The sequence below is a fragment of the Salminus brasiliensis genome, chromosome 15 (assembly GCF_030463535.1).
Source record: "Salminus brasiliensis chromosome 15, fSalBra1.hap2, whole genome shotgun sequence".
In the NCBI taxonomy this organism is placed as follows: domain Eukaryota; kingdom Metazoa; phylum Chordata; class Actinopteri; order Characiformes; family Bryconidae; genus Salminus; species Salminus brasiliensis.
Window position 1 is genome coordinate 36,334,706 of NC_132892.1, and position 25,443 is coordinate 36,360,148.

The 25,443-nt window shown below is 38.9% G+C and overlaps 1 protein-coding gene across 1 annotated transcript in view; it reads right to left on the reverse strand.

Annotated features, from left to right (window-relative positions):
* Window positions 1-5,958, reverse strand: part of LOC140535620 (uncharacterized) — a 57,507-nt gene extending 51,549 nt beyond the window's left edge. Inside the window, exons 1-15 of the mRNA XM_072657016.1 lie at window positions 5,903-5,958; window positions 5,318-5,387; window positions 4,871-5,017; window positions 4,576-4,713; window positions 4,380-4,429; window positions 4,014-4,146; window positions 3,659-3,741; window positions 3,386-3,509; window positions 2,618-2,770; window positions 1,561-1,681; window positions 1,287-1,468; window positions 1,034-1,189; window positions 692-825; window positions 399-532; window positions 17-111 (exon numbers count right to left, since the gene is read on the reverse strand). Coding sequence (XP_072513117.1) covers window positions 17-111; window positions 399-532; window positions 692-825; window positions 1,034-1,189; window positions 1,287-1,468; window positions 1,561-1,681; window positions 2,618-2,770; window positions 3,386-3,509; window positions 3,659-3,741; window positions 4,014-4,146; window positions 4,380-4,429; window positions 4,576-4,713; window positions 4,871-5,017; window positions 5,318-5,387; window positions 5,903-5,958 — 1,776 coding nt within the window. The remainder of the gene's footprint in view (window positions 1-16; window positions 112-398; window positions 533-691; window positions 826-1,033; window positions 1,190-1,286; window positions 1,469-1,560; window positions 1,682-2,617; window positions 2,771-3,385; window positions 3,510-3,658; window positions 3,742-4,013; window positions 4,147-4,379; window positions 4,430-4,575; window positions 4,714-4,870; window positions 5,018-5,317; window positions 5,388-5,902) is intronic.
* Between the last annotated feature and the right edge of the window lie 19,485 nt (window positions 5,959-25,443).

A 25,443-nucleotide genomic window follows, 5' to 3' on the forward strand; every position in this document is an offset into this window, starting at 1 on the left:
AAAAAAAATTTCATACCATGATAACATCAGTGTTCAGACTGAGGAAGGTGCTGATGTCCATGCTGATGTTCTGAGTAGAGAGAGCTCTTATATCTTCCAGTGGAGCTCCACCTATACACACACATAAACCAGTAACATGATTAACCCTAAAAGGTAGGGTTAGGGTTAGGGTTAGAAGAAGGGTTACATTCAACAGACAATCATTTACATTCAGCTTAGAGTTCAGTTGCAATTAAGATACATTAAGTGTTATTAAGGGTTTTAGCCACATCTGGGCTCAGTATTGGCTCAGCTATTGAAAGTCTTGGTCTTGACACAAACTCACCTCTAATGGCCTAGAGTACAACACTAGTAAAGGTATATCACTATGTGTGTGTGTTTATAGATGTGTGTGTTACCCAGGTAAGTTCTCATGAGTAGGTAGAATGCTATGGGGTTGCTGCGCTTGCTGCTGTATGAGGATTTGGCGACGTTGTACAGAGCTGATTTCTGAGCAATAGAGCATGAGGATATACTCAAAGGATCTGCGGTTCTGCACAAAGACAAACAAACACTGCATGAGTTCTCCACCTAAACAACATGGACTAGACCACACTCCGTATACAGCGTACTGGCATACCCAGCTAAATCCTGTGCTTTTGGTATGTATATCTGCAGGTGTCTTTAAGTGAGTGCATGCTTGTGTACTTACTCCAGACTAGCAGCAGCGATGTTCTCGAGGACACTGACGTCCAAAGAACAGACATTGGGTCCAATTGCATTTAGTTCAGTGGTTCCCAGAGTGTTTCCCTCCACACTGAGATACTTCATAATCACTGCTTTACTCTACAACACACACACATTCACAGATGATGCAAACAGAGTGTATGAGAAACACACATTTCAGATACTTCCTCCATGCTACTAGCACCACCTTGTGTTTTTTGTGAAGTCAGTCAGCAAATATCGTCAGCTGATATTATTGGTTATATTTTAGTCCACAGTAAAATACTTAAATTGCAGTACTTCACATAAACATTCTTAGACACATTACCTGCTCTGAAGTCCACTCTCCATTATATGCGTCCATCAAAAAGGACAGTGTGTCAGTTGTGGTGATGCTCCACTTGTTGATGTCACTAATATTGGCTACACGGGATGTGGAGCCCAGTAGCTGTACTACTCTCTCTGGAAGGCCGGATGGGTACAGCTAAAAACACACAAACAGTTCAAACTCCTGATAAAACAATGTGGACATCATCTACAATACCAGGAGATGTTCCAGTAACACACAAATACTCACTGACCTGGTTCAGTTTGTCCAGAATGACCATCTGCATGCTGGTGTCCACCACTTTGTCAGTGACAGCTGCCAGGTTATCACTCAGGACTGTGATGTCCAGACACAAGTCAAACTGGGTGGAGTCGTAGTCATAAGGAAATAATTCATCCATGATCGTCACGGATGTGATGTTGCCAACAGTACAGTCTGATGAACACACACATGCATGCATTACACACACCCATACACTATGTTCACAAGCCCATTCACAACATAGTTACACAGGTGTTTCTGGATACCTGCAGAACGTCTGTATCTGGCCATTGTGAATGCTCTGATCAATCTCCTCAACTTCCACTTTGGGATTTTCGTCTTCTTCAGGAATGGCAAGAATGTCTTGAGATACGTTTTCCTTACAGCCTAAAACAACACACAAGTTCATTTATAACAGTAAAACAGCAACAATAGAAAACAAGAAAAGAGAATGAAGGAAACTTACAAAACTAATTTTTTCCCAGACGTTTTGTTTGAAGTAGAGGGGTAGGGTTCCCAGCTTCTGCAGAGTCGTTAGATTCCATGCTGTGGGGTAACTGAGGAGAAAACATGTTATGTTATTTTGTGATTCTCTGCCTGGTTAATGCATCATCTCTGTTAAAACCCAAAATTTGCATCTTAATGTTCTTAATCTTAATGACTATCCTTTATCTATTAAAGAAATCATTACTATAAAGGTGAAAAGCATGCTCATGTTTTTTGCAGATGTCCACTTTTTAAGGATCTACAAGACCTAACCAAATTGAAAGGCAGAGGTTTCAGATTCTGTACAGACAATTAAGATAAAAAAAATCAATTAAATACACAGAGCATAGAAACACAAGAAGATGTCACTTCTGGCTACTATGAGTATATAGTGTTGCTCTATGGTCTGTTTAACAATAAATGCCAAACTGCATTTATTGACTGTTGCTGCCTTTTCATGTATGAACTTTTGCCTTTTGTTTTTACCCTGTGTTTTTGACAGCCTGTGCTTTTTGGGCTGCTCTTTGGCCACAGATCTTTTACTTTGCCTTCTTGACTACATCTTTATAATGCAATGCAATTCTTTCAAGAAACACAGATAATTTGCATTAATGATTTAATGAATTAATTCTTGTTGTTCTGTTTTGTTTAGTATCCTATCTAATAATACAGTAACATTTCACTTCCTGCTGAATGTTACCGGTAACCCCTTTAAAACAAAATGTCTGCTGACATTAAAAATTGTTTTTTTTTTTGCAGCAATATACCACAAGTACATTTTGTTTAACATCCTTCTCACCCATACTGAGTATTTCCAGAGAACAGCAGTGCCTGTACAGTGGTGATCTGAGAGTCAGAAAGGTCTCCACAGTTCTTCAGTTTCTCCAGGATGAGTGGGTCAGAGTTCTGGATGTAGGAGGAGTTTAGTGTGCAGACCATATTACCCAGAACCTCCACCTGATCCTTAGTCAGACTCGTACCAGATATACCCTACAGGAACACAGACCATGGATGTGTGTGAGGCTGAGTGAAAGAGTGGGAGTTAGTGTGTAGAGTGTGTTTTACTAGGTATCAGTGTGTGTGTCAAGTCAAGTCAAGTCAGATTTATTTGTATAGTGCTTTTTACAACTGTTGTCGTCACAAAGCAGCTTTACATAATTATTAATTAATAAAGAACAGAGACAGAGAAGAAAGAAGAAATAACATGAAGCGTCAAAGACCCCCGTGAGCAAGCCAATGGCGACAGTGGCAAGGAAAAACTCCCTCAGAGCTGGAGGAAGAAACCTTGGGAGGAACCAAGACTCACAAGGGGGACCCATCCTCCTCTGGCCAGACTGTTTTAAACATTAATGATAAAAATTACCAAACCAGGTACAACAGAAAGTTAATAGTTGTGATATTAATAGTGTCAGACAGGCACGAGTCCATCTAGGTTTCAGCACGGCCACCAAACAGGCAGCAGCGGCTGGCGGGTGAGCCATGGGTGGTGGCGTGTGTGTTTGTGTGTGTGTGTGTGTTTGTGTGTTTGTGTGTGTGTGTGTGAGTCTTTATTTAGGATAGTTTTTTGGATGCATATCAGTGAGAGTGAATATGTAAGTGTGTTACCAGGCAGTTCTGAGCGTTCCTGAACAAGATGGACTGTCTGTTGAGAACGCTGGAGAGAACCGAGAAATCTGCTCCACCCAGAGCACTGAAGTATGACCTGCAGTCCTTCTGCACCTTCTCATAGCTGCAACACACACACACACACACATGCTTAACACTTTAAAGAGGGAATTAGAGGGAGTCATTCATATTGTTTTTATGGAAATGTGTGTGTGTGTGTGTGTGTGTGTGTGTGTGTGTGTGTGTGTGTGTGTGTGTGTTTTAGTTACACACCTGTAGTAGAGGAGCATTTCAGAAGGTACATCAGTGAAGCTCAGAGTTGAGTCGTCTTTCACATAGTTGTACATGCAGGTCAGCTGTAACACAGAACACCAACCATTACACCAGAGTTACATCAGCTTTACTCTTTCATTTCATTTAATAATAATAATAATAATAATAATAATATATCTATGGAATAATTTATAATAATATACAATAATAATCTATAATAATCTATAATAATCTATAGAAAATCATTAATAAGTATATTAGTAGATAATCTGCTGATGGAGTAAAGTGTAGCATCTGCCCAGACACTAATCAATTATCACACTAATTAACATCAGCTGAGCATTAGAGTGTGTACCTGAGACTCCTTCAGGATGAGCTTGTTCCTGTCTGCCCGTGGTCTACAGGCTTTTACCAGCTGAGTGACTTTCTGCAGTGTTAGAGATTTAACCGAGCTGCATGTGAATCCCTGCAGCACTGACTCTGACAGCCTGCAGGGGGAGACACATCAGTAATTTTTAGTCATTCACTTATAAAGATCCAGTTCTGGAGAGCAGAGTTTGGTGTAGCTTGTTTGAAAACTAGCCAGGGTCAGTGTTAGTCAGAGCTGAGTTAGTCAGAGTTAGTCAAGATAGTCCAAATCATTTAGTCAGAGAAATGTAAATTGTAGGAATTTTATCACGGTGAAAAATGTTGTTGTGATTAATATTATCTGAGAACTCACTCTTCTGTATCCCCTGTGGCTCGAGAAACTGCTCCAAACAGCACACCAGCCTGGTAAATAAAAACACACACAAACAAAGCAAATCTAATCAGTCAGAGAGCCGCATGACCAGGTTCAGTCAGGGACAGTCAGGGACAGACTTGTGGTTTCTACAGGTTAGTAGTTGGACTGAATGGGGAGGTGAGTCATCTGTTACCTGTGTCTGAGTCCAGCTCTTCTTATTGATCAGCGAAACATCAACAGATGTCAGGTTCGTCAGTAGAACAGGTGGGACATATGCTGCCAGCTTATCTGGAACGTTCTCCACCACTTTGGTCTTGTCCACAGAGACAATCTAGAACAAAGAGTAGAGGAAGAACCTCTGATGTTGCTCTGCTGTGTTCATTTGTTTTACAGTGAAATCTGGTGTAATATGGGATTATCTATGTACCTGGTTCTGGTGTGTGTGTGTGTGTGTGTGTGATTACCTTCTGAACATATGAATGTTGTACAATCACTGGTGCTGTCAGAATGTTGTTGATGAATGTTGGATTCTGGGATACAGTCAGAAGCTGAGAGGCTGGGATGCGGTTGATGGTTGCAGAAGAAACACCGCTGACGAGTGTGCCCAGAGTCCCCAGAGAAGAGGCACTGTTGATCTGTCAATCATCCAATGAGACAATAGATTTGGTAATGATGTAAATTACCTAGTAGGAAGCATGTTAACCTGCTGTCAAAGGTCTTTATTGGCCCACAGAGCAGCATCAGTTGATACAGCCAATTACAGCATCAGTTGATACAGCCAATTACTGAAGCAGCAAAAAATAATCTGAAGACCAGCAGGTTTGTGCAAAAGTTTGATGCACATTTCTGTAGTAATGTAGAACAAATGTAGCAGAGGTCCCCTGGTTAGATCAGTTATAACTTATCCAGGTAATCTGTGTGCTGTGTTCACTCACATTGAAGCCTGCAGTAGTGATGCTCTGGATGAGGGCATTGGCCAGACCTTCGTTCCAGCCTTTAATGGTACTAGGGATAGGCAAAGTGCTGTTAATGAGAGTGGTGATGGTGTCACTAGCAGTAATGGTTATATCAGAAGGATATCTAAATACATTTTGGGGTACAAAACTTACCCATTTTTTAAACATGGTTTTGTCAATGTACCTGGGGGGAAAAAGAACATAAATAAAAATAAAAACAGTGTGTTTGAGTCAGAGCAGCATCAGCAGCTTTACAAGATGATGAACCACTCTTACCATTGAGTTGGGTTGAATTGCACTGAAAGAAAATCAACAATGTTAGTTCTACAGGTTGTGGATCTGCTCAACTAATTGGTTTTAGGCTGTGTTGGTAAAATTTTACTTTATATAATTTTATTTGTAGAAGTATTATTTCAATACATGTGAAAATGTCCTGTATGCTGTAGGGTAATATTTGTGGGGAAGGTACTGGGTAAGGTACACACCCTTCAAACATCAGATTAACTGGATTTCACACAACACAGATTTTAATTTCTTCTGCAAACCAATGTGCTCTTACATTACGGCACCAGGACCACTCTGTCCTCCACAGCATGATGCTGCACCACCACCACCTCCATACTTCATTCAGTCCCCACTGAGGAAAATCACTGGAATTTAACTAGCTGGCCACTCTGTAGTCAACCTGACCAGTGATTACTAAATCTCAGACTGAAAGTGAAGGTTTTCCATATTATGCTAGATTTAGTTCTTGTACACAAAAGGGTTAATTGGTCAGATTTTCAGGACACATTCCGAAACACAGAGAGATGCTCTTACCTGGGTGCTGACCACAGCTGTCCAGCATCCTAATCAGAACAATGACATCATCATTAGATAGCTGTTTGTGATTCTACATCCTCATGTTCACATGTGTGAGAAATCTCCTGATCTGATTGGTTCTGTCTGGAACACGTTTACTGCAGATCTTCATCTTCATTTCTGTTTGATTGATGAAGTGTTGGGATGTCTCACCTGTCCAGAGAACAGAAAGGACGAGCGCTCTGCAGCTCATGATGGTTCCTCTCATTTTGGTTTGAGTTTGTTCACCAGCTCATCGTTCACTAATCCTGAAGGAAACAGTGGAGGAGATTCAACAGAAGGAGATCAAGAAAACATCTGATCAAGCTAAAAGAGCTCTACAGCTTAGACTGAGCTTTAGTCCAGCACAGATAGTAAAACATGATGTTTTCCACTGGGAAGATCGTTATCCAACCAGTCATTTAGTCTAATAGTCTAATGGTAAACAAATTGTTTTATTGCTTTTACTTTTAAAATGTACTTTATGCCCTGATCTGTGACCAAAATGGCTCCTTATTTCCATTTTAGAGCACTATTGAGTGTCAGTTATATTTCTTAATCGTTTCTGAATCATAAAGTGGAATTCAAATGTGTGATTTTGATGGCACTACAATCTCCCACAATGCACAGATCACAACATGAGCTGAATGTGGTCCAGAATGCATTGTTTATATAATAATGAGAATAAATATTATTATTAATAATGAATATAATAATTAATAATGCATGCATGTATCTATACATGTTACCTTAAGGAACACAATGCTTGTTTTGACTTGTTTATTCATCAATTCTATAGAAATTAGTGTATGTAGTAGTGAGTAGAGAGGAGCTCCTGGTTATCTGTGAAGAACATAGGGTCAATAAAATATATTTATACAGGTTTATAGTGGTTTAGTCTTTAAAATAAACAAAAGAAACATGTGCTAATTTCCTCACAATTTAGAGAATTATATCCAGTGTAGTTCTATATTAATCCATATTTGTATATTAAAGGAATTCAGGTTTGACTTCAGATGTTTTGTAAGTGTGAGAGGTTACATGCCTCTCATATTTCACATTAAACCAGTTCAATGCTGGATTGACAGCAGGCTCACCCCATAATTATCACAAATGTCACAAACACAACCCTTCTAAATTCCATTACCTTAGCAATTACAGTCTAGATGACAGCTAAATTCATGCATTGATGTGGTCGAACCTGCAGTCACCTTTTACATCAGTGCTATCAATCAACATAGCTAACATTAGTCAGAAATTTACATATACTGCTTGAATGTTGTGACAGAAGTGACATCATACATCTTAAATAGACACAAACAAGAATGTGGTCACAAGATTTTATTTTTGTATGGAAGGAAACTCATCCCCCTCATCTTTCATAAGAGGAAAAGGTTTAGATGGTCTGGAACAACCTAAAAACCATCAAGACACAGGCCTGCCATGAGCTGGAAGATGCTGGAACACCAGCATCATTGTCTACAGTCAAACCAGTTTTACATGATCATAGACGGAGAGACCAAGAAATTTACTCCGCCTCCAAAAATCAACACCTTCAAGATGGACTACAGTGAAGGAGTACCTCAGACTTCTTCGGCACTAACCTCAAACCATCAGCTAGACTTTTGAAACTTGGACATAGTTGGGTGTTCCAACATGACAGTGACCCTAAACTCAGAAGTGGTGTGGAATGGATAAAACAGGCTAGCATTAAACTTTTGGAATGGCCTTCTCAAAGTCCTGACCTCAACTCTATTAAGAAATATGTGGACTGTGCTTTGTCCAGAAAACCAACATTTATTCTTTACCAGTTCTGCCAAGAAGAGTCAGATATCCAACCAGAATCCTGGCAGAAGTTCCCAAAATCCAATTTTCTATAATTGATCAAATATTAGATGTGTTGTTTGTATATTTTTGACACTGTGTATGTTTTAAGAACCCACTCAAAATTCAATTAGATTTATTAAATTTACTTATCCTAATCAACTTGCGATCAAATTCTTGTTTGTTTCTATGATAGATGTTTGGTGTCACTCATTCTGCCCCAGAAAAACAAAAAAACACTGAAAGTCAAATATTGCTATGACATTATGAGTGTCTGTAAACTTTCCTTCATAATATTTTTAATAATAATGAAGTTATTTAAATATCAAAGAAAAATATCGGATTCTCTCAAAACATTTCATTAACACAGTCCCAGTTTCCTATCAGTATTATTTCACCCCAGTATCTAAACACTTTAAAAACACACACCTACAGGTTCAGCTCTGCTCCACTCACTGGTTCCAGTATAGAGACACTGTGTTTATAAATTGGGAGCACCTCAAATATATTACATATACAGAGTGTGTGTAGAGTTTGAAGATGCAGTGCTTACCTGTGTGAAGGTACAGGTGTGTGTGATGCAGGCTGTGGATCTGATGCTGTAGTATGTGCAGGGAGGGGCTGGGCAGGGCTGCAGTGGGACAGTATCAGTCAGTCCGCCCTGCTGGATCTCCTCACCCTCTTTCCTATCAGTACTCACTCAACAGCACCGCCCACTTTGACTTTTACAGCTGTTTTACAATCCCAGAAGATTCTCACTGCTACTGCTGCAGCTCTGATTTCTGTACACATTTAAAGTCATTTCAATCTGAACTGAATTATAGTATACAATATCAATATTTATTATTTGTGGGGTCACATTTAAATTGTTTTAAATACTGAATTTATTTCCCATTTAAACAATATGAATAAATAAAAACTGACTGAATGTTTAGGTTAACATGCTATCTATCTATCTATCTATCTATCTATATCTATCTATATATATATATATATATATATATATATATATATATATATATATATATATATATATATATATATATAATTTACATAAAATAGTAATACATTTGCTTAAATCTAATAGTATTTTTACTGAGAACCCCAAATCTATTCAACCATGGTCAATTCGGCTCTTAAATCTTATGAATATATGAATTTTATAACAAACTCTAAATCTGCATATTGTAAAACAAAATTACAAATGTGTCTCCAGAGCTCAGAAAAGGCTACAGGTGAGGGGATAGTGTGTCTACCCCAGATCATGAGCTGAAAAAACTTCTAAAACTAAAACTGAAAATAACAAAATTAAAAAATCAATGAAAAGTGAGAGGAATGAAGATCTCAGGCCATTATCTCTAATACGTCACTCCAGACCTGCTCAGGAGCTCAGTTCTGTCAACCAGGTGTGATTCTGACACTTGAGTTATGTGTTTTTCCACTGTCTGTTCGTCTGTGTCTGTGATGGATACAAAAATAATTGTGAACAGATGCTGATATCTGAAATTGTTGATGTAAATATCCTTAGCTGAAGATACCTAAACACTTCTAAAGTGTAGAAATTGGGACTGAACCCATCTAGATCAGCTTTACAGAGCAGTAGAACATTAATTACTTCTAATTGCAGGTCAATGAACAAATTGCTGATATTTCAGCAGATATTTAACCCTCTGCTCCACAGGAGCTCAGTAAATATTATATATATATATATATATATATATATATATATATATATATATATATATATAGTTTTGAAATATCTGTCTAACCTAAACATCCATAGTATGTCAAAAATTTAAGCCAGAGGCTGTAGATCAGGTAAAACCTGTCTTAATTAGGGTGTTTTCCTCTGTCATGCCATTGTGTTCCACAGTCCCGATACAGCCCTGTAATAACGTAGGTAATTTATGGCAGTAACATTTTTTTAAAAAATGAACACGTAATTTAAGTTCATGAGCAGTGATGATCCATACGCCAACAACTACATTCCACTGATGTATTACATGAATCTTTGCTCTCACACTTGACATGCAGATGAATAGTCCTTTATATTAAGATTATACTTCTAAAAGAAAAGGTTCTTCTTCTGTTGTCTGGGTTCTTCACATTAGTAGAAAACCTTAGAAAGTTCTATACATATTTTTATTATTGTTATGAATTGTTTCAAGTGTACAGTATGTTGACATTATTTTAGCCCATATGTACTGAAGTTATAAAGCAATGGTTCCACCCCAGCTAGTATACCCATGTGGGGTCAGCAGAAAGTTTTCTTCTCTGGTTCCACATTGTCCCCAAATATGTATCAGAGATGGGCCTCATCTGGGTAGTACACTATACATGGGGTCTAGATGGGATCCACGTGAGATTAGGGTAATAGGTTGAGCTTTAACAATGGAGCACATTTGGGAAGCCCAACTGAGTACCTAACAATATTTGTACAAACCCATTCAGAGCCCATGCCTACCTGCAACCCACCTAGCCCATGTTCCACCCATGTGAGCTCTATATAGGCATTTTACTCTCCTTATTCAACTAAGCCATTGTTGTGGTGTATTCATGACAGAAGAAACGCTAAAATGTGCAGCATTTGACAACCATCGTTATAGTGGCCTGAGCAGGTAAAGAGCTGAACTTTTCAAATTTTCAAAAGCAAGGTTGGTGAAATCAGAGAGGATGGTTACAATGGAAGTGGATTGGTCCAATTCAACCATGTTGCAATCAACTTGCTAAAAATTGAGCAAACCAGTGGAACCAGTGGAAACCCCCTGAGGCAATAAGAGGAACTAAGCACTCAATAGGGGAATTAATCTTCCCTTGTCTTTCAACTCCTTGAAAGGATGTGACCCCACCACAGAGTGTTTTGGATATGAAAGCACAGGTAAGGGGTACATGAATGTAAGACAGAGAGGACCTTCCTTAGATCTTCCTTAGTCTTTTAGGGAAAAGCTCTGGAAGGTAGCAATTGTGTATGTCAGTTCCTAAAAAAATGATGTCAGACAGAATTATCTGGATAAAGCAGTTTGACATGGAGTGACATTTGTAAAGTACTGCTGCTTAGTTATGAGTGTGGATGTGAGGGGTTGAGAGTGTTCTCCCTCAACTCATCTGCTAAATTTAAATGAGCAATGCAACTAACCCTAAGTACCTATATTGTTCCAAGGCTGTCAAGGTGGCTGCCCACCGCTCCATGTGTGTATCCACTAGTGTCTGTGTTTGTTCACCATCATGGTTGGGTTAAATTTAGAAGCTGAATTCTATTGATGAGTGATGGATGTATAGTGTGTTTCTAATTCAGCTTTGACAAATCTGTTCAGGCAGACTATAAAGAAATGGCATCTGCTGCAAAGTAAGAAGTAGCAAAGGCCCTGGGGTTGGTGGGTGGAGAAAAGTCACAGAGACAAAAGAGGCAGAGTAAAAATGTGGAGTGTGCAGGAGGGGCTAAACATCTATCCGGAATATCTGGGGATTCCACTCCCCTCCTCAGGAGGTCACTCTCGCTTCAGCACTGACGTCATGCTCACACATGTTGCACCTTGATTAATTGCTTTAACATTTAAAATGTGGTTTGCATGTCAGTCTTTGCGCAGTCTTGTTAGTGGTGTTTCCACCTCAACTATCTCAGCGGTGATGTTCTGGTAATGCTGACCCATCCCTCACAACGTTGGACTGGTTTTGGGATTCTGTTTGATGACATTTTGGACTCAATTATTTCAATCTATTCTTGTCTGCTCTTAACCTGTATCAAATCACCAGCATTTAGAGAATAATAATATCATGTCATTGGCCCTTACAGCCTCCAACGCAGTTCTTTGCCCTTTAACCAGGCAAAAAATTTTAGATGTTCTATGAGATGTGAACCTTTACCAACTCATAGAACTAATAGTCATTGGACATATTGGACACACACCCTTTCTCTCACACCTGTAGGAGCAATTTAGCACAGCCATTTCACTCACTTTGTGTGTTTTAAAGAGGTGGAAGGAAATTGCAGTGTTCCCATTATACCTTTAACTTTGATTGATTATTTCATTTTTTAGTTGTTTTATTATATACCTTTTTATTTGTTTATTAATTATCATTCATATTATTCTTTTTAATATTTTATTTTAGTAAGTTAGTTTAGTTAGTTAGTAATTTTACTGTAAATTATTGGTTACATTAAACATTTCAATGTACGTTTGAGTGAAAATAAAAATGTAAAAATACTTTTTGATGGGCTGATTTGTATTAATTAAAGGAGAAACAGACCACCACATCTCTTTGGGGCACCAGCTTATTATATGTACATGTGCATATGTGTCAGAACCCATATTCAGCTGGTTATGCTGTAGTGTAGTGTTATAAGGACGGTTTCATTGTGTTGATGAAGCTGGAGGACTGAGTGAAGTGAATCACCACTGCAGGCGTTTAAAATCGAGATGCTTCTGAGTTGACTGTAGAAGTGTAGTTGTGTAGTAAGGATGTGTCCAGACAGAGATGTATAACTATTTAAACCATTTAACTATTTAATAATGTAGATCCATACAGTTCTAGGGTTGTTAATGTTCTTGCGATTGATGCCAAAGTGGCAGGATTTTCTAAGCTTATTTTTTTTCCTTAAAACAAACTAGAGTGAAAATAGTGAACAACCAGACTAGAGGAGTTCCACTCTGTGTGGAAGGACAGCCTTAGTCAGTATAGAAAGGCACTCATTAAAGCTTGCTCAGCGGATTTGGCCTTGCTGATCCAGAAAAACTAAAACAATCCCAGAGTTCTTTTTACTGAGATCTCTAAACTTACTAAAAGCCAGGCAGATACTCAACCCCAGATCCCAGCCACTTTAAACATGTTTTTATTTTAATAATAAATTAGAAAATATTACAACAAATCCAACCTTGCTTATTGCTGGTTTAGTTGATTTATGTTTTGAGTACTTACAACACAAGTTGTAGAACAAAGGCTGGATGCCTTCTACCCACTTCCACAGCCAGAACTAGAACAAATTATTTCCTCAGCAAATTCTACAACCTGTCCACTCGACCCAATTCCCTCTAAAATACTAAAATAACTTCTCCCAATTATAATCAGACCTCTTTTAACAATAGTACATTTGTCGCATAGCTTAGGGCATGTACCAAAAACCCTCAAATTGGCAGTCATGAAACCTTCAATCTAGAACCCAAATCTTAGTGTATTGTTTAATTACAGACCCATCTCCAACCTCACATTTATATCCAATATATTGGAAAAAGCTGTGGCCCAACAACTCAACAACTCACTTATACCTGAGTAAAAATGACAAGTATGAGAAATTCAATCTGGATTCAGACCCAATCACAGCACAGAGACAGTCCTTCAGACCCAATCACAGCACGGAGACAGCCCTTCAGACCCAATCACAGCACAGAGACAGCCCTTCAGACCCAATCACAGCACAGAGACAGCTCCAATCAGACCCAATCACAGCATGGAGACAGCCCTTCAGACCCAATCACAGCACAGAGACAGCCATTCAGACCCAATCACAGCCCGGAGACAGCCCTTCAGACCCAATCACAGCACGGAGACAGCCCTTCAGACCCAATCACAGCACAGAGACAGTCCTTTAGACCCAATCACAGCACAGAGACAGCCCTTCAGACCCAATCACAGCACAGAGACAGCCCTTCAGACCCAATCACATTACAGAGACAGCTCTTCAGACCCAATCACAGCACAGAGACAGCCCTTTAGACCCAATCACAGCCCAGAGACAGCCCTTCAGACCCAATCACAGCACAGAGACAGCCCTTTAGACCCAATCACAGCACAGAGACAGCCCTTCAGACCCAATCACAGCACAGAGACAGCCCTTCAGATCCAATCACAGCACAGAGACAGCCCTTCAGACCCAATCACAGCACAGAGACAGCCCTTCAGACCCAATCACAGCCCAGAGACAGCCCTTCAGACCCAATCACAGCCCAGAGACAGCCCTTCAGACCCAATCACAGCACAAAAACAGCCCTTCAGACCCAATCACAGCACAAAAACTGTAATGCACTACTGTCAGGTTGTTCCAGCAGGAACCTCAATAAACTTCAGCTGGTTCAGAACACTGCAGCCAGGGTTCTTACTAAACCTAGAACATCTGACCATATCAGTCCAGTTCTGTCAGCACTGCACTGCTCCCAGTTCAGTTCAGCACTGATTATAAAATTCCTCTATTAACATATAAAGCCCTACATGGCCTCGCTCCTGAGTACCTGCCAGATCTTATTACATATTATGAACCATCAAGACTACTTAGATCTCAGGGGGCTGGACTCTTAAAGGTTGCAGCTAAAGGGGTTCACGGATACAGGGAATTGTAGTACACTGAGATGCTGGATCTGTCGTCTCACTGCTTGCATGCGATCATTCAGGTTTGTGGACGGTGGAGCAGATGGATGCTAGTGTTTCAGAGTGTCCGCATGACTGTGAGATCTAATATCATGTATCATTAAAATAAATGATGTCCATATCCTGCTCATCACTCCCCCCCCCCCCCCTCAAGCTCCTGGCTAAACAGGTTCCTCATGAGGAGCAAAAAAATGCTGTCCATCAGCTTTAATTTCACCCCTATCAAATAGCCTGTTTCACATTCACTCACTTTCTTACTCTTTTTATACAAATTCTGTACTTGCACACTATGACAGAGGGGTAGGCAATTAAAACTGACAAGCTAGAACACGCCCAGTATTTTAGGGCAGAGACTCAGATTGTTTCATGTCATTATGTTGCAATTCCTGATTATGAAATTCACACTGAAACTACATAAAAAAGTTGACAGAGTAAAAAAGTAACATAACATTAAAAATGTTTAATCTTATTAAATATAATAACTAATAAGTAGTGATTTCTTATTAATTAGTGAAGGTTAAAATTGGATAAAAAAACATCTGCTAAACTCTCAATTTATGAATAAATAAAACCAATTAATTAAATAGATGCAGTGGTAGGGGCAGTGGTGGCTCAGCGGTTAGAGTGCCGGGATATCGATAACAGGGTTGTGGGTTCGATTCCCGGGCTCGGCAAGCTGCCACTGTTGGGCCCTTGAGCAAGGCCCTTTACCCTCTCTGCAAGGCCCTTTACCCTCCCCGGGCGCTGGAGTTGGCTGCCCACCGCTCTGGGTGTGTGTGTACTCACTGCCCCTAACATATGTGTGTGTGTGAGTGTGTGTCACTACCAGATGGGTTAAATGCGGAGGACCCATTTCGCTGTACAGTCCACACTGTACAGTGACAATTACGTGCACCTTAGATGGAATTTCACTGACTTGCACCTGTCACCTGTACAGGAATGTAGCTAAACACATATCCCTCCAGGCCCGCAGAACTGAGAGTAAAGCAATATTCTGGTAAAGAAACTCTAATTTAAACTAGTTTACTAGTTGTTTCCTCTAATTACCCCAAATGAAGACAATCTCATGTTAGCTGCTTCTTTAGATTTACAACGAAGCAACAAGGCTCATATAGCTATGAAGTCCTGGAAGCTTATACCCCACCAATTAGCATGGTGCTAGCTGCATGATATTGTTGTTGTTGTTTTTTAGCCCAGGTCCACACCAAGGGCGCAACACCACCCCCCTTTTCAGGGACAGGGACTGTTGCAGGTCATGGCAAGTCATGGCATGGTATATCCTAGTCATGCAGGACCAGAGCCTACATCCCTCACAACACCAACAAACAGACAAACTAAAATTATTTTTTGTTGCTTTCTACCCAACCCCAATCAGCTGGCAACTGTTTTATTTGATTTTGTTTTTTGATTTGACCTTTAATATTTTGGTCTTGTTTTTTTTACGATTCTTTTATTTATCTGAACATTTATTTTAGCTACTGCTTAACTACTGTTTGTTTTGTTTATTGTATACTTTTACTATTGTATTTATTATTTTATTATTATGTTTTTGCTCTTTGCAAAAATTATCTATGTTTTTCTATGTCTTTTTTATAGTTATACCTTTTTTGACTAATATGATTTATTCATATTTGTTTTACATCACATAAATTCCTTCTTTTAGTTTGTTTTATCTGCATTTTAGGTATCAACTCAGCTACACTCTTAAAAAGGGTCACCCTGAATGTAATCATTCAAATAAAATTTTATGAAATTGCTTTTATACCAATCCATACATACACCAACTCATCTATATTTACACACATGGACAAAATTGTTGGTAACCCTCAGTTAATGAAAGAAAAATCCACAATGGTCACAGAAATAACATGAATCTGACAAAAGTAATAATAAATAAAAAATCTATGAAAATGAACAAATGAAAATCCGACATTGATTTTGAACCATAACAGATTTTTTTTAAAAAATAATAAACTCATGAAACAGGCCTGGATAGAAATGATGGTACCCTTAACCTAATATTTTGTTGAACAACTTTTAAGGCAATCACTGCAATCAAACAATTCCTGTAACTGTCAATAAGACTTCTGTACCTCTCAGCAGGTATTTTGGTCCACTCCTCATGAGCAAACTGCTCCAGTTGTCTCAGGTTTGAAGGGTGCCTTTTCCAGACGGCATGTTTCTGCTCCTTCCAAAGATGCTCAATAAGATTTAGGTCATGGCTCATAGAAGGCCACTTCAGAATAGTCCAATTTTTTCCTCTTAGACATTCTTGGGTGTTTTTAGCTGTGTGTTTTGGGTCATTATCCTGTTGCAGGACCCATGACCTGCAACTGAGACCAAGCTTTCTGACACTGGGCAGCACCTTTCTCTCTAGAAACCCTTTGATAGTCTTGAAATGTCATTGTATCCTGCACAGATTCAAGACACCCTGTGCCAGATGCAGCAAAGCAGCCCCAGAACATAACAGAGCCTCCTCCATGTTTCACAGTAGGGACAGTGTTCTTTTCTTGATATGCTTCATTTTTCTGTCTGAGAACATAGAGCTAATGTGCCTTGGTAAAAAGTTTCATCTGTCCATCGGACATTCTCCCAGAAGCTTTGGAGCTTGTCAACATGTAGTTTGGCAAATTTCAGTCTGGCTTTTTTATGATTTGATTTAAACAATGGTGTCCTCCTTGGTCGTCTCCAATGAAGTCCACTTTGGCTCAAACAATGATAAATGGTGCAATTATCCAATTATCCGTCTCTTTGATTTGTCATCAATTTTCCTCCTGCGGCCACATCCATAGAGGTTGGCTACAGTCCCATGGATCTTAAATTTCTGAATAATATGTGCAGCTGTAGTCACAGGAACACCAAGCTGCTTGGAGATGGTCTTATAACCTTTATCTTTAACATGCTTGTCTATAATTTTCTTTCTAATCTCCTGAGACAACTCTTTCCTTCACTTCCTCTGGTCCATGTTGAGTGTGGTACACACCATGTGACCAAACAGCACAGTGACTAACTGTAGCCCTATATATAGACCCACTGACTGATTACAAGATTGTAGACACCATATACACCATATACACCATATACACCATAGACACCTGTGATGCTAATTAGTGGACACACCTTGATTTAACATGTCCCTTTGGTCACATTATTTTCAGGGGTACCATCATTTTTGTCCAGTCCTGTTAGAGTTTACTTTTTAAAATAATTCTGTTGAAGCATTCTGTTGACTTTCATTTGTTTTTTTTTATAGAATTTTTATTTATTATTACTTTTGTCAGATTCAAGTTATTTCTGTGACCATTGTGGTTTTTTCTTTCATTAACCGAGAGGTATCAACAGTTTTGTCCATGTGTGTACATCCACCATATTTATCTGATGCCCTCATCCAGAGCTTTTACAGGTGAAAGATGTAGTCTGCCAGGGGCAGGACGATATCTGCATTATGTGGTTGTGTGTAAAGCACTGCTGTTCTATGCTGTACCATGGCTCTGAGGAACCACATCTCATTCCAGTGTAGACAGACCTGTGAGGGGTTCTGTTCTGGTTCTGTCTACCAGATCACTGTAATTTAAAAGGAAAGACTGCAGGGCCTGAAACTCTTCCATCTACGCAAACATGGTGCTGTGCGTCACTGTGGTCTGAAATGATGCTGTGCTGCTGTCAGGCCTGGAATCTGAAAACACCAGTGTGAGTTTTTTTCTGTCATCAGTTTGATAAGTATCTGACTCACATGAACAAATTCTTTCTCTATGGTGAATCAGTGTGAGGAAGTGTCTCTTAGCCAACATCACATTCCACTGTTGCACCAATAAAGACAGTCCTTTAACCAAGAGACATTCTGCAGTGTTCAATTCACCCATTAAAAAGCCTAGTGACAATTGGTGGGCCAAAAGTGTTATTACAGACATCCATTACCAAAGAATAGCCCCACCAGTTCACCAGAAGTCCCTGTGGTTACTGAGTAATACACATTATTGTGTAATAAGCCTTGGAGTGTTAAGGTGTTAATGAAGAAATATTCATGATCTCAGAAGATCATGTTTATGATATTACTTCTCCTTCAGGTTCAGATACTCGGTCTGAATCTTCTCACCAGAAGACCACCAGTTTCCACGCATGTGTTCTTTATTTCTGAGAGAACCCAAATCCTATCTGTTTAACCACATTTGGATCCTTAAACTCCTGCAGGAAACTGTTCAGGTCCACATCTTTAGTGTTTTTTGTTACCTTTACTAGTACTCTAACAAGCCCTATTGGGATTTTAATAGACATTGTCTCCTTTTATTTTGATCAAATTGTGGATATGATAACACTTTGTGTTTGCTTGTTTGAAGTTTGTGTAAGATGTAACTTTCTTGTCCAGCACCAACATGATAATGAAGGAAGGCTGTGGAACTGCATGCCTGATGAATCATCTGTTATTAATAATAAAGAAATGTTGACAGACAGGAGCACTGTTCTGTAATGAATCTCTTATTCAGCTCTCTATTAACTTCCTTAGTTAAGGATATGATTCTAAATTGGGCCAAGATATCTTCAAGAACCATCTGAATGCTTAGTATATAATACATAATTGTTAACCACTTAACAATTCGATTCCCGGTCTATAATACATAATTGTTAACTACTTAATCTTGGGTTCTTGGGTATACTATGTGCAATATCCCACCCCCATGTGCAATTAAGAGTCTTTTACTGTAAATAATATTGTTTATTGCTTTTTTAATTCTTATCTATATTGTGTGTATATAGTGTAAATTATTTATTTATCTAAATTTTTGTAACTGAGTGTCCTGCTATCCCTTTCTGCTGTTACACTGTGAATTTCCCCACTGCGGGACTAATAAAGGACTATCTTATCTTATCTTATCTTATAAAACCTGCCACATAAGACCATGCTCAACAGTGGTTGATTTGGCGCAACAGATAACACCACCACCATTGCATTACAGCAACACCATGTGGGGGACCAGGGTTCGATTCCCGGTCTGGGTGCCTATGCTGTGCTACACCAATAAAAGTCCCTGGGCAAGACTCCTAACACTACATTGGCCCACCTCTGTAATACGAATAACCTTGTAAGTCGCTCTGGATAAGAGCGTCTGCTAAATGCCGTAAATGTAAATGTCATACACCAATATTTTATTTAAGATAGAACATAAAACTAAGATATTCATAGTGATACATTTACCCATTTTTATAAAATATATTAACATGTCCAATACGCAAAAAAATGACTACAGCCAATGGGAAAAGTTTGAGAACTGGGTGTGAGCACAGTGTTTAATTACTCACATCTTAAGAAAGCTCCACATGTGGTTTCAGTTTTACTTTTACAAACCAGAACTTTCTGGTTGTTCAGTAGATCAGTAGATCTTGCAATGGCTCTCATTACCTATAGAAAACCTGATTCTGAAACTAAAATCTAAGTACTAAACTAAAACTAGTTTGAAATAGCATTGTATTAGACAATAATTTGATTTATTTCATATGCAAATTGTATGTAAACATGGACTTTATATATATATATATATATATATATATATATATATATATACAATAATGACAATAATATGTTCTATAATAAACTCCACTATGTGGAACATTGTAAATATGTGTACTATATGACACCACTATATGTAGATCGAACACTTATTTAACCAAGAAGAATATGTCTTTTATAGAAGAGTTTTGGCAAAGAGAGGCAGCTGCACATACCAACAAAAATATAAATATGACACACAGCATACCAAAAGAAATGATCTTTGCCACATTTCCCCTGCAGTGCAGGATCTGTACAGCAGAGGGCATTACTTCCCTCTGCATCCCTATTCACAGAGCAAAGAAAAAAAGCCTCTACTGTATGTATGTATGTATTCTGTGGTTCATTTTGGAATAAGCTGTGCCTCTGTCCACTTGAATTTACATGAATGTCATTAAGCAGTCCTGTATATCACTGTTTTGATTTCATCCGTTTTCAGGGCTATTTAAATTTTTTGTGTATTTCCCAATTATATTCCCAGTTTAAATCAGTTCCAGTCCTACACTAGTATCTGATATGCTTTAATTAGTCTTTGTGGTTAATCCAGCACTTTGTTGCATAGAGGTGCTTTATTTATTTTATTATTTGGATTTGGATTTGGATATTATTTTGGTCATTTTGTGAACAATAATGACAAACTGCATTGAAAACCCAAATTTCCAACCATTCACAGAAGTTCCCAGAAAGACATTTACTCCATAAAGTGCTGACTACTGCCCCCAGATCCAATAAACTCTTCTATCATGGCAATAGCTATGGAAGAACCTATTCAGTTCTTGGTTGGCTTGATCCTCTTGAACATTAGATTGGAGTGGGGTTGTGATATGAAGTTCACCATAACTCCAAGCTTTTTCATGAACGGCCGCCAGACCTGCGATGTAAAGGTTGAGTGTCTGAGACAGTGTTCTCTAGGATGTCCAACACTTGCTGGAACACCTGTTAGAACCCAGTTGCTACTGCACTGAAGATTGTAGGCAGACTGTAGAGTGGGATTGTAGACAGGATTAAAAACATCTATCGATAATTAACAAGATGGTTGTGTATTTACCCCATTTACCCCAGATAAAATGGAAAGCATTTTTGCACAAAGCATTTGCACTAATAACTTTACTACCTCTCACTGGACTCAATATTTATTACACACTGCAGAATTTGCACACTACCGCCAATTATTATTATTCTCTGTTGTGTTGTCTGTCCGCACTTGTATTGTGTTGCACTTGTGTCTGTATGCACTGTCTATGTTGCACTAAGGTTGCTTTATAACTCATGACATGATCCTTCTCAACAGGTCAACACCATTTATACAGTACAGCTGTGGAGAAAACCATGTTGTGTATGAGGTGTATTTACCACAGCAGAGGGAATATCATCATAATTAGTGACCAGAGCCTCGGGACGCAACATTGTTTCTGGGAAGGAAACCTGGTTCAGCAAGTCCATCAAAATAGAAGGGTGTATGTTTTTAAAATTCCTAAAGGCAATGTTCTGAAGTGAACAACGCCTCTGTAAGCAATGTGAGATAAATCAAACTAGACAGCTCTGATCAGAGATAAAAACATCAATACCACAAATGCAGCGCAGTGTGGGTGGCCTTTTACGTCTACATTTACCCCTACACTAATAAGCGCACTGTTGATGTAGTCAGAAAAGCATGCACAACTATACATATACAGTACTTCTCATACAAATAAGTCCTTAGTAAATCACTGATATCAGAATAAACACTTATAACATTCCTACAGAAAGTGGTGGTGGTTCTTTATCGCTCATGGAGTCTAGTATTATTTAGAGTTCTCCTCAGATCAACACCTGGTTTGGTGGTAAATCAGGGCTTAATGATGGTAAATCAGGTGAGCTGCTGCTGCTGCTGCTGCTGCTGGAGTTGAAAACATCCTCCACGCTGTGCTGGCTGGACTGGGGGGCGTCCAGGAGGAACCTGGAGGAACCTGGAGGAACCGAGCTCTGTTCTTCAGACTAGCTCACCGACAAGATCTCACTACTTTCTTTCTTCAGAATGAGAGGCTCTTGTTTCTCCTTTTTACTGGATTTATGTTCAGCTGCATCTATTCTGAGGAGATCTCACTGTTATATAGATTTTATTTATTTAGTTTATTTATATAATTACATGCGATCACTCAGGTTTGTGGATGGTGGAGCAGATGGATGCGTCTGCGTCTAACCAGCTGCCTGCGTCTAACCAGCTGCCACCTACCAGTCCGTCCAGCGGGTCCCCCCCAACCCGCCACCACCCATGGCTCACCCGCCTGCTGCTGCTGCCTGTTTGGTGGCCGTGCTGAAACCTAGATGGACTCGTCTCTGTCTGACAATATTAATATCACCACTATCAACTTTCTGCTGTATCTGCTTTGGTAATTTTTATCATTAATGTTTAAATAGTCTGGCCAGAGGAGGACGGGTCCCCCTTGTGAGTCTTGGTTCCTCCCAAGGTTTCTTCCTCCAGCTCTGAGGGAGTTTTTCCTTGCCACTATCGCCGTTGGCTTGCTCACGGGGGTCTTTGACCCTTCATGTTATTTCTTCTTTCTTCTCTGTCTCTGTCCTTTATTAAGTACTAATTATGTAAAGCTGCTTTGTGACGACAACAGTTGTAAAAAGCACTATACAAATAAATTTGACTTGACTTGACTTGACATGGATGCTAGCATTTCAGGGAGCTCCCGTGTCTGTGTTACCTTCTGGCTCTCTCCTTTTAATTAGGCTGTTATAGTCAGACCTGCCGGAGTTGTCAGACACACTGATTATTATATCATGAATATGTTGCACACCTGAGCAGTACATCAGTCTTGGTGGTTTGGTGACTTTTATCAATAATCTATAAATAGTTCTGATCAGAGGAGGATGAGTTGGGTCCCCCTTGTGAGTCTTGGTTTCTCCCAAGGTTTCTTCCTCCAGCTCTGAGGGTTTTTTTCCTTGCCACTGTCGCAGTTGGCTGCTCACTGGGCGTTTAGGTTTTTCATGTCTTTTTATAATGTTGATTTCTTGTCTTGTCTCTTTTACTATATACTGAATGTGTAAAGCGGCCTTTTGACAATAAGTTGTAAAAAGCTATACAAATACATTTGATTTGATTATACTTTTGTAGGTGGAGCCAAACAAACAAGCCATATATTCACTCCATGTCCATATTCAGTGTCTCTAATAACTGTAATTACACTTATAGAATATTACACCCAGGAAAAAAGAAAGAACTGACAGCTTTTAATTCCAAGCAGTAAAGTATATACGAAGCTGTGTATTTTAGGGTGAGTATTTACAGTAAAGTATGATAAAATAAATAAATACTCCCATAGACTAAAATACAGATTGGTACAGATGTTTCTCTCATTTTATGGATTCTATTTTATGGCAGCTGTGGTTGCCAAATATTTACTGTATTAACAGTTTGGTCCAAAACCTAGGGTATCCAATCTTATCCACAAAGGGCTGTCAGTAAGTCAAATGAAATCCAAAGCCGAGAAAGGAAGAAACCTTGGGAGGAACCAAGACTCACTAGGGGACCCCCCACCCTGGTTAGAACTGTTTATAAATTATTAATAAAAGTCACCAAACCACCAAGACAGATGTACCTCTCAGGTGTGCAGCATATTAATAATATCATAATTTGATCATTCTAATAAACATAATATAATACAACCTGATATAATCACAGTAGAGATTAATGTAAGTAATGAGAGTAATGATAGTTAATAGTGGTAATATTAGTAGTGGCAGATAGTTAGTCCACTTAGATTTGAACAAAGTCATTAAGCAGGTAGCAGTGGTAGGAGGGCATGCAGCTGGTCTGACACGGATAAGGGGACCTCAGCGATCAGTATTCTAACAGGTCGGGCTGGATGAGCAGGCAGACAGTTACTGGGAGAACGTAAAGAGACAGAGTTAGTTCTGAGAGGATTTTCAGAGAATGTTGATCAGTATCAGAGTGTGTCTGACGAGTCCGGCAGGTCTGACTATAACAGTCTAATTAAAAGGAGAGAGCCAGAAGGTACCACAGACACGGGAGCTCCCTGAAACACTAGCGTCCATCTGCTCCACCGTCCACAAACCTGAGTGATGGCATGTAAGCAGCGAGACGACAGCTCCAGCATCTCAGTGTATTACAATTCCCTGTGTCCTCGAACCCCTGGACCTGCAGCCCTTATCTAAGAAACATTAATTACCAAAAGCTAAACTAAACAGATGAGTTTCAGCCTAGAGTCCCCAACATTATCTGGAAGGTATTTCCATAGGCTTTATAAGAAAAGGCTCCTACAAAGAATCTCATTTTGTCACTGTTTAGAAAAAGGAAGTTATTTTTTATAAAAAGTATTTATGATGATGTTTCTGAAATAGTATTTCCTGTTTCTTTTTAAATAAACAATTACTGTTTATTTACTGAATTTAACAGCTTGAAGAAAATTACATATGATCTGTTTAAAGGTATTGATACACAAAATAAATTATGTATTACTCTTTTCCAATCTGTTAAATTCAGTAAATAGAACATTTACATGTTTAGATATATTTTATAAAGAATATGTAAATAAAGATAATTGTAAAATACTGATCATTAGAGTAAGCACCAGTTCTTACTACCAGTTATTACCTAAAGAGCTAGATTATTGCAACAAACTATTGTCAGGATGTTCCAGCAGGAACCCTAGGACTTCAACTAGTATAAAATGCTGCAGCCAGGATCCTTACTAAAACTAAAACATCTGATCATATCAGTTCAGTTCTATCAGCACTGCACTGGCTTTATTACATTCTGTACTGAATAGAATTCTACTATTGACCTATAAAGCTAGATTATATTTCCTATTATGAACCATCCCCATTACTTAGATCACAGGGTGCTGGCTTTTTACTAGTTACTGAAATTCTCTCCTTTTAATTAGGCTATTATAGTCAGATTTACTGGAGTCATCAGTAGTCTATTATACTGCCTATTATTCTCTGCTATCAGTGAATCAGAGCTGTCTCTTTCTTCTCCTTCTCCAAGCTAATGACAGCCCACATAACTGGCCTGACACTGAAGACTGACTGTCAGGATCTCCTGCTACCCACGTCAGACCAGTTGCCCACCCTCCACCCTCCTACGACTACACTGGACTCTTAACTGTCTGCCACTATTATTATTTGCACCATTGACCAACATGACCATCTTTTCTATGACTACATTAGTTATTTTATATTATGATGATTTCAGAACACCTGAGCAGAAGAACAGTTCATGGTTCTGTGACTTTTATCAAGAATTTGGCTCTTGGGTGGCTCTTGGTTCCTTTCAAGGTTTCTTCCTCCAGCTTGGAGAGAGGGTTTCCTTGGCACTGTGGTTTTTGGGAGTTTAGGTGTTTATGTTTTTTCGATCACCTGTCCTCTTAAAAATGGCAGTTGTAAAGAGCTATACAAAGAAATCTGAGTTCATCTGATTTGATTTCTGGACATAAACAAAATCACAAATTATTACGCGAGTTAAGTACTCACTGCTCATATTGGTTTAAAAGAAATCATTTATAGGAAGTAAAATATGATAATA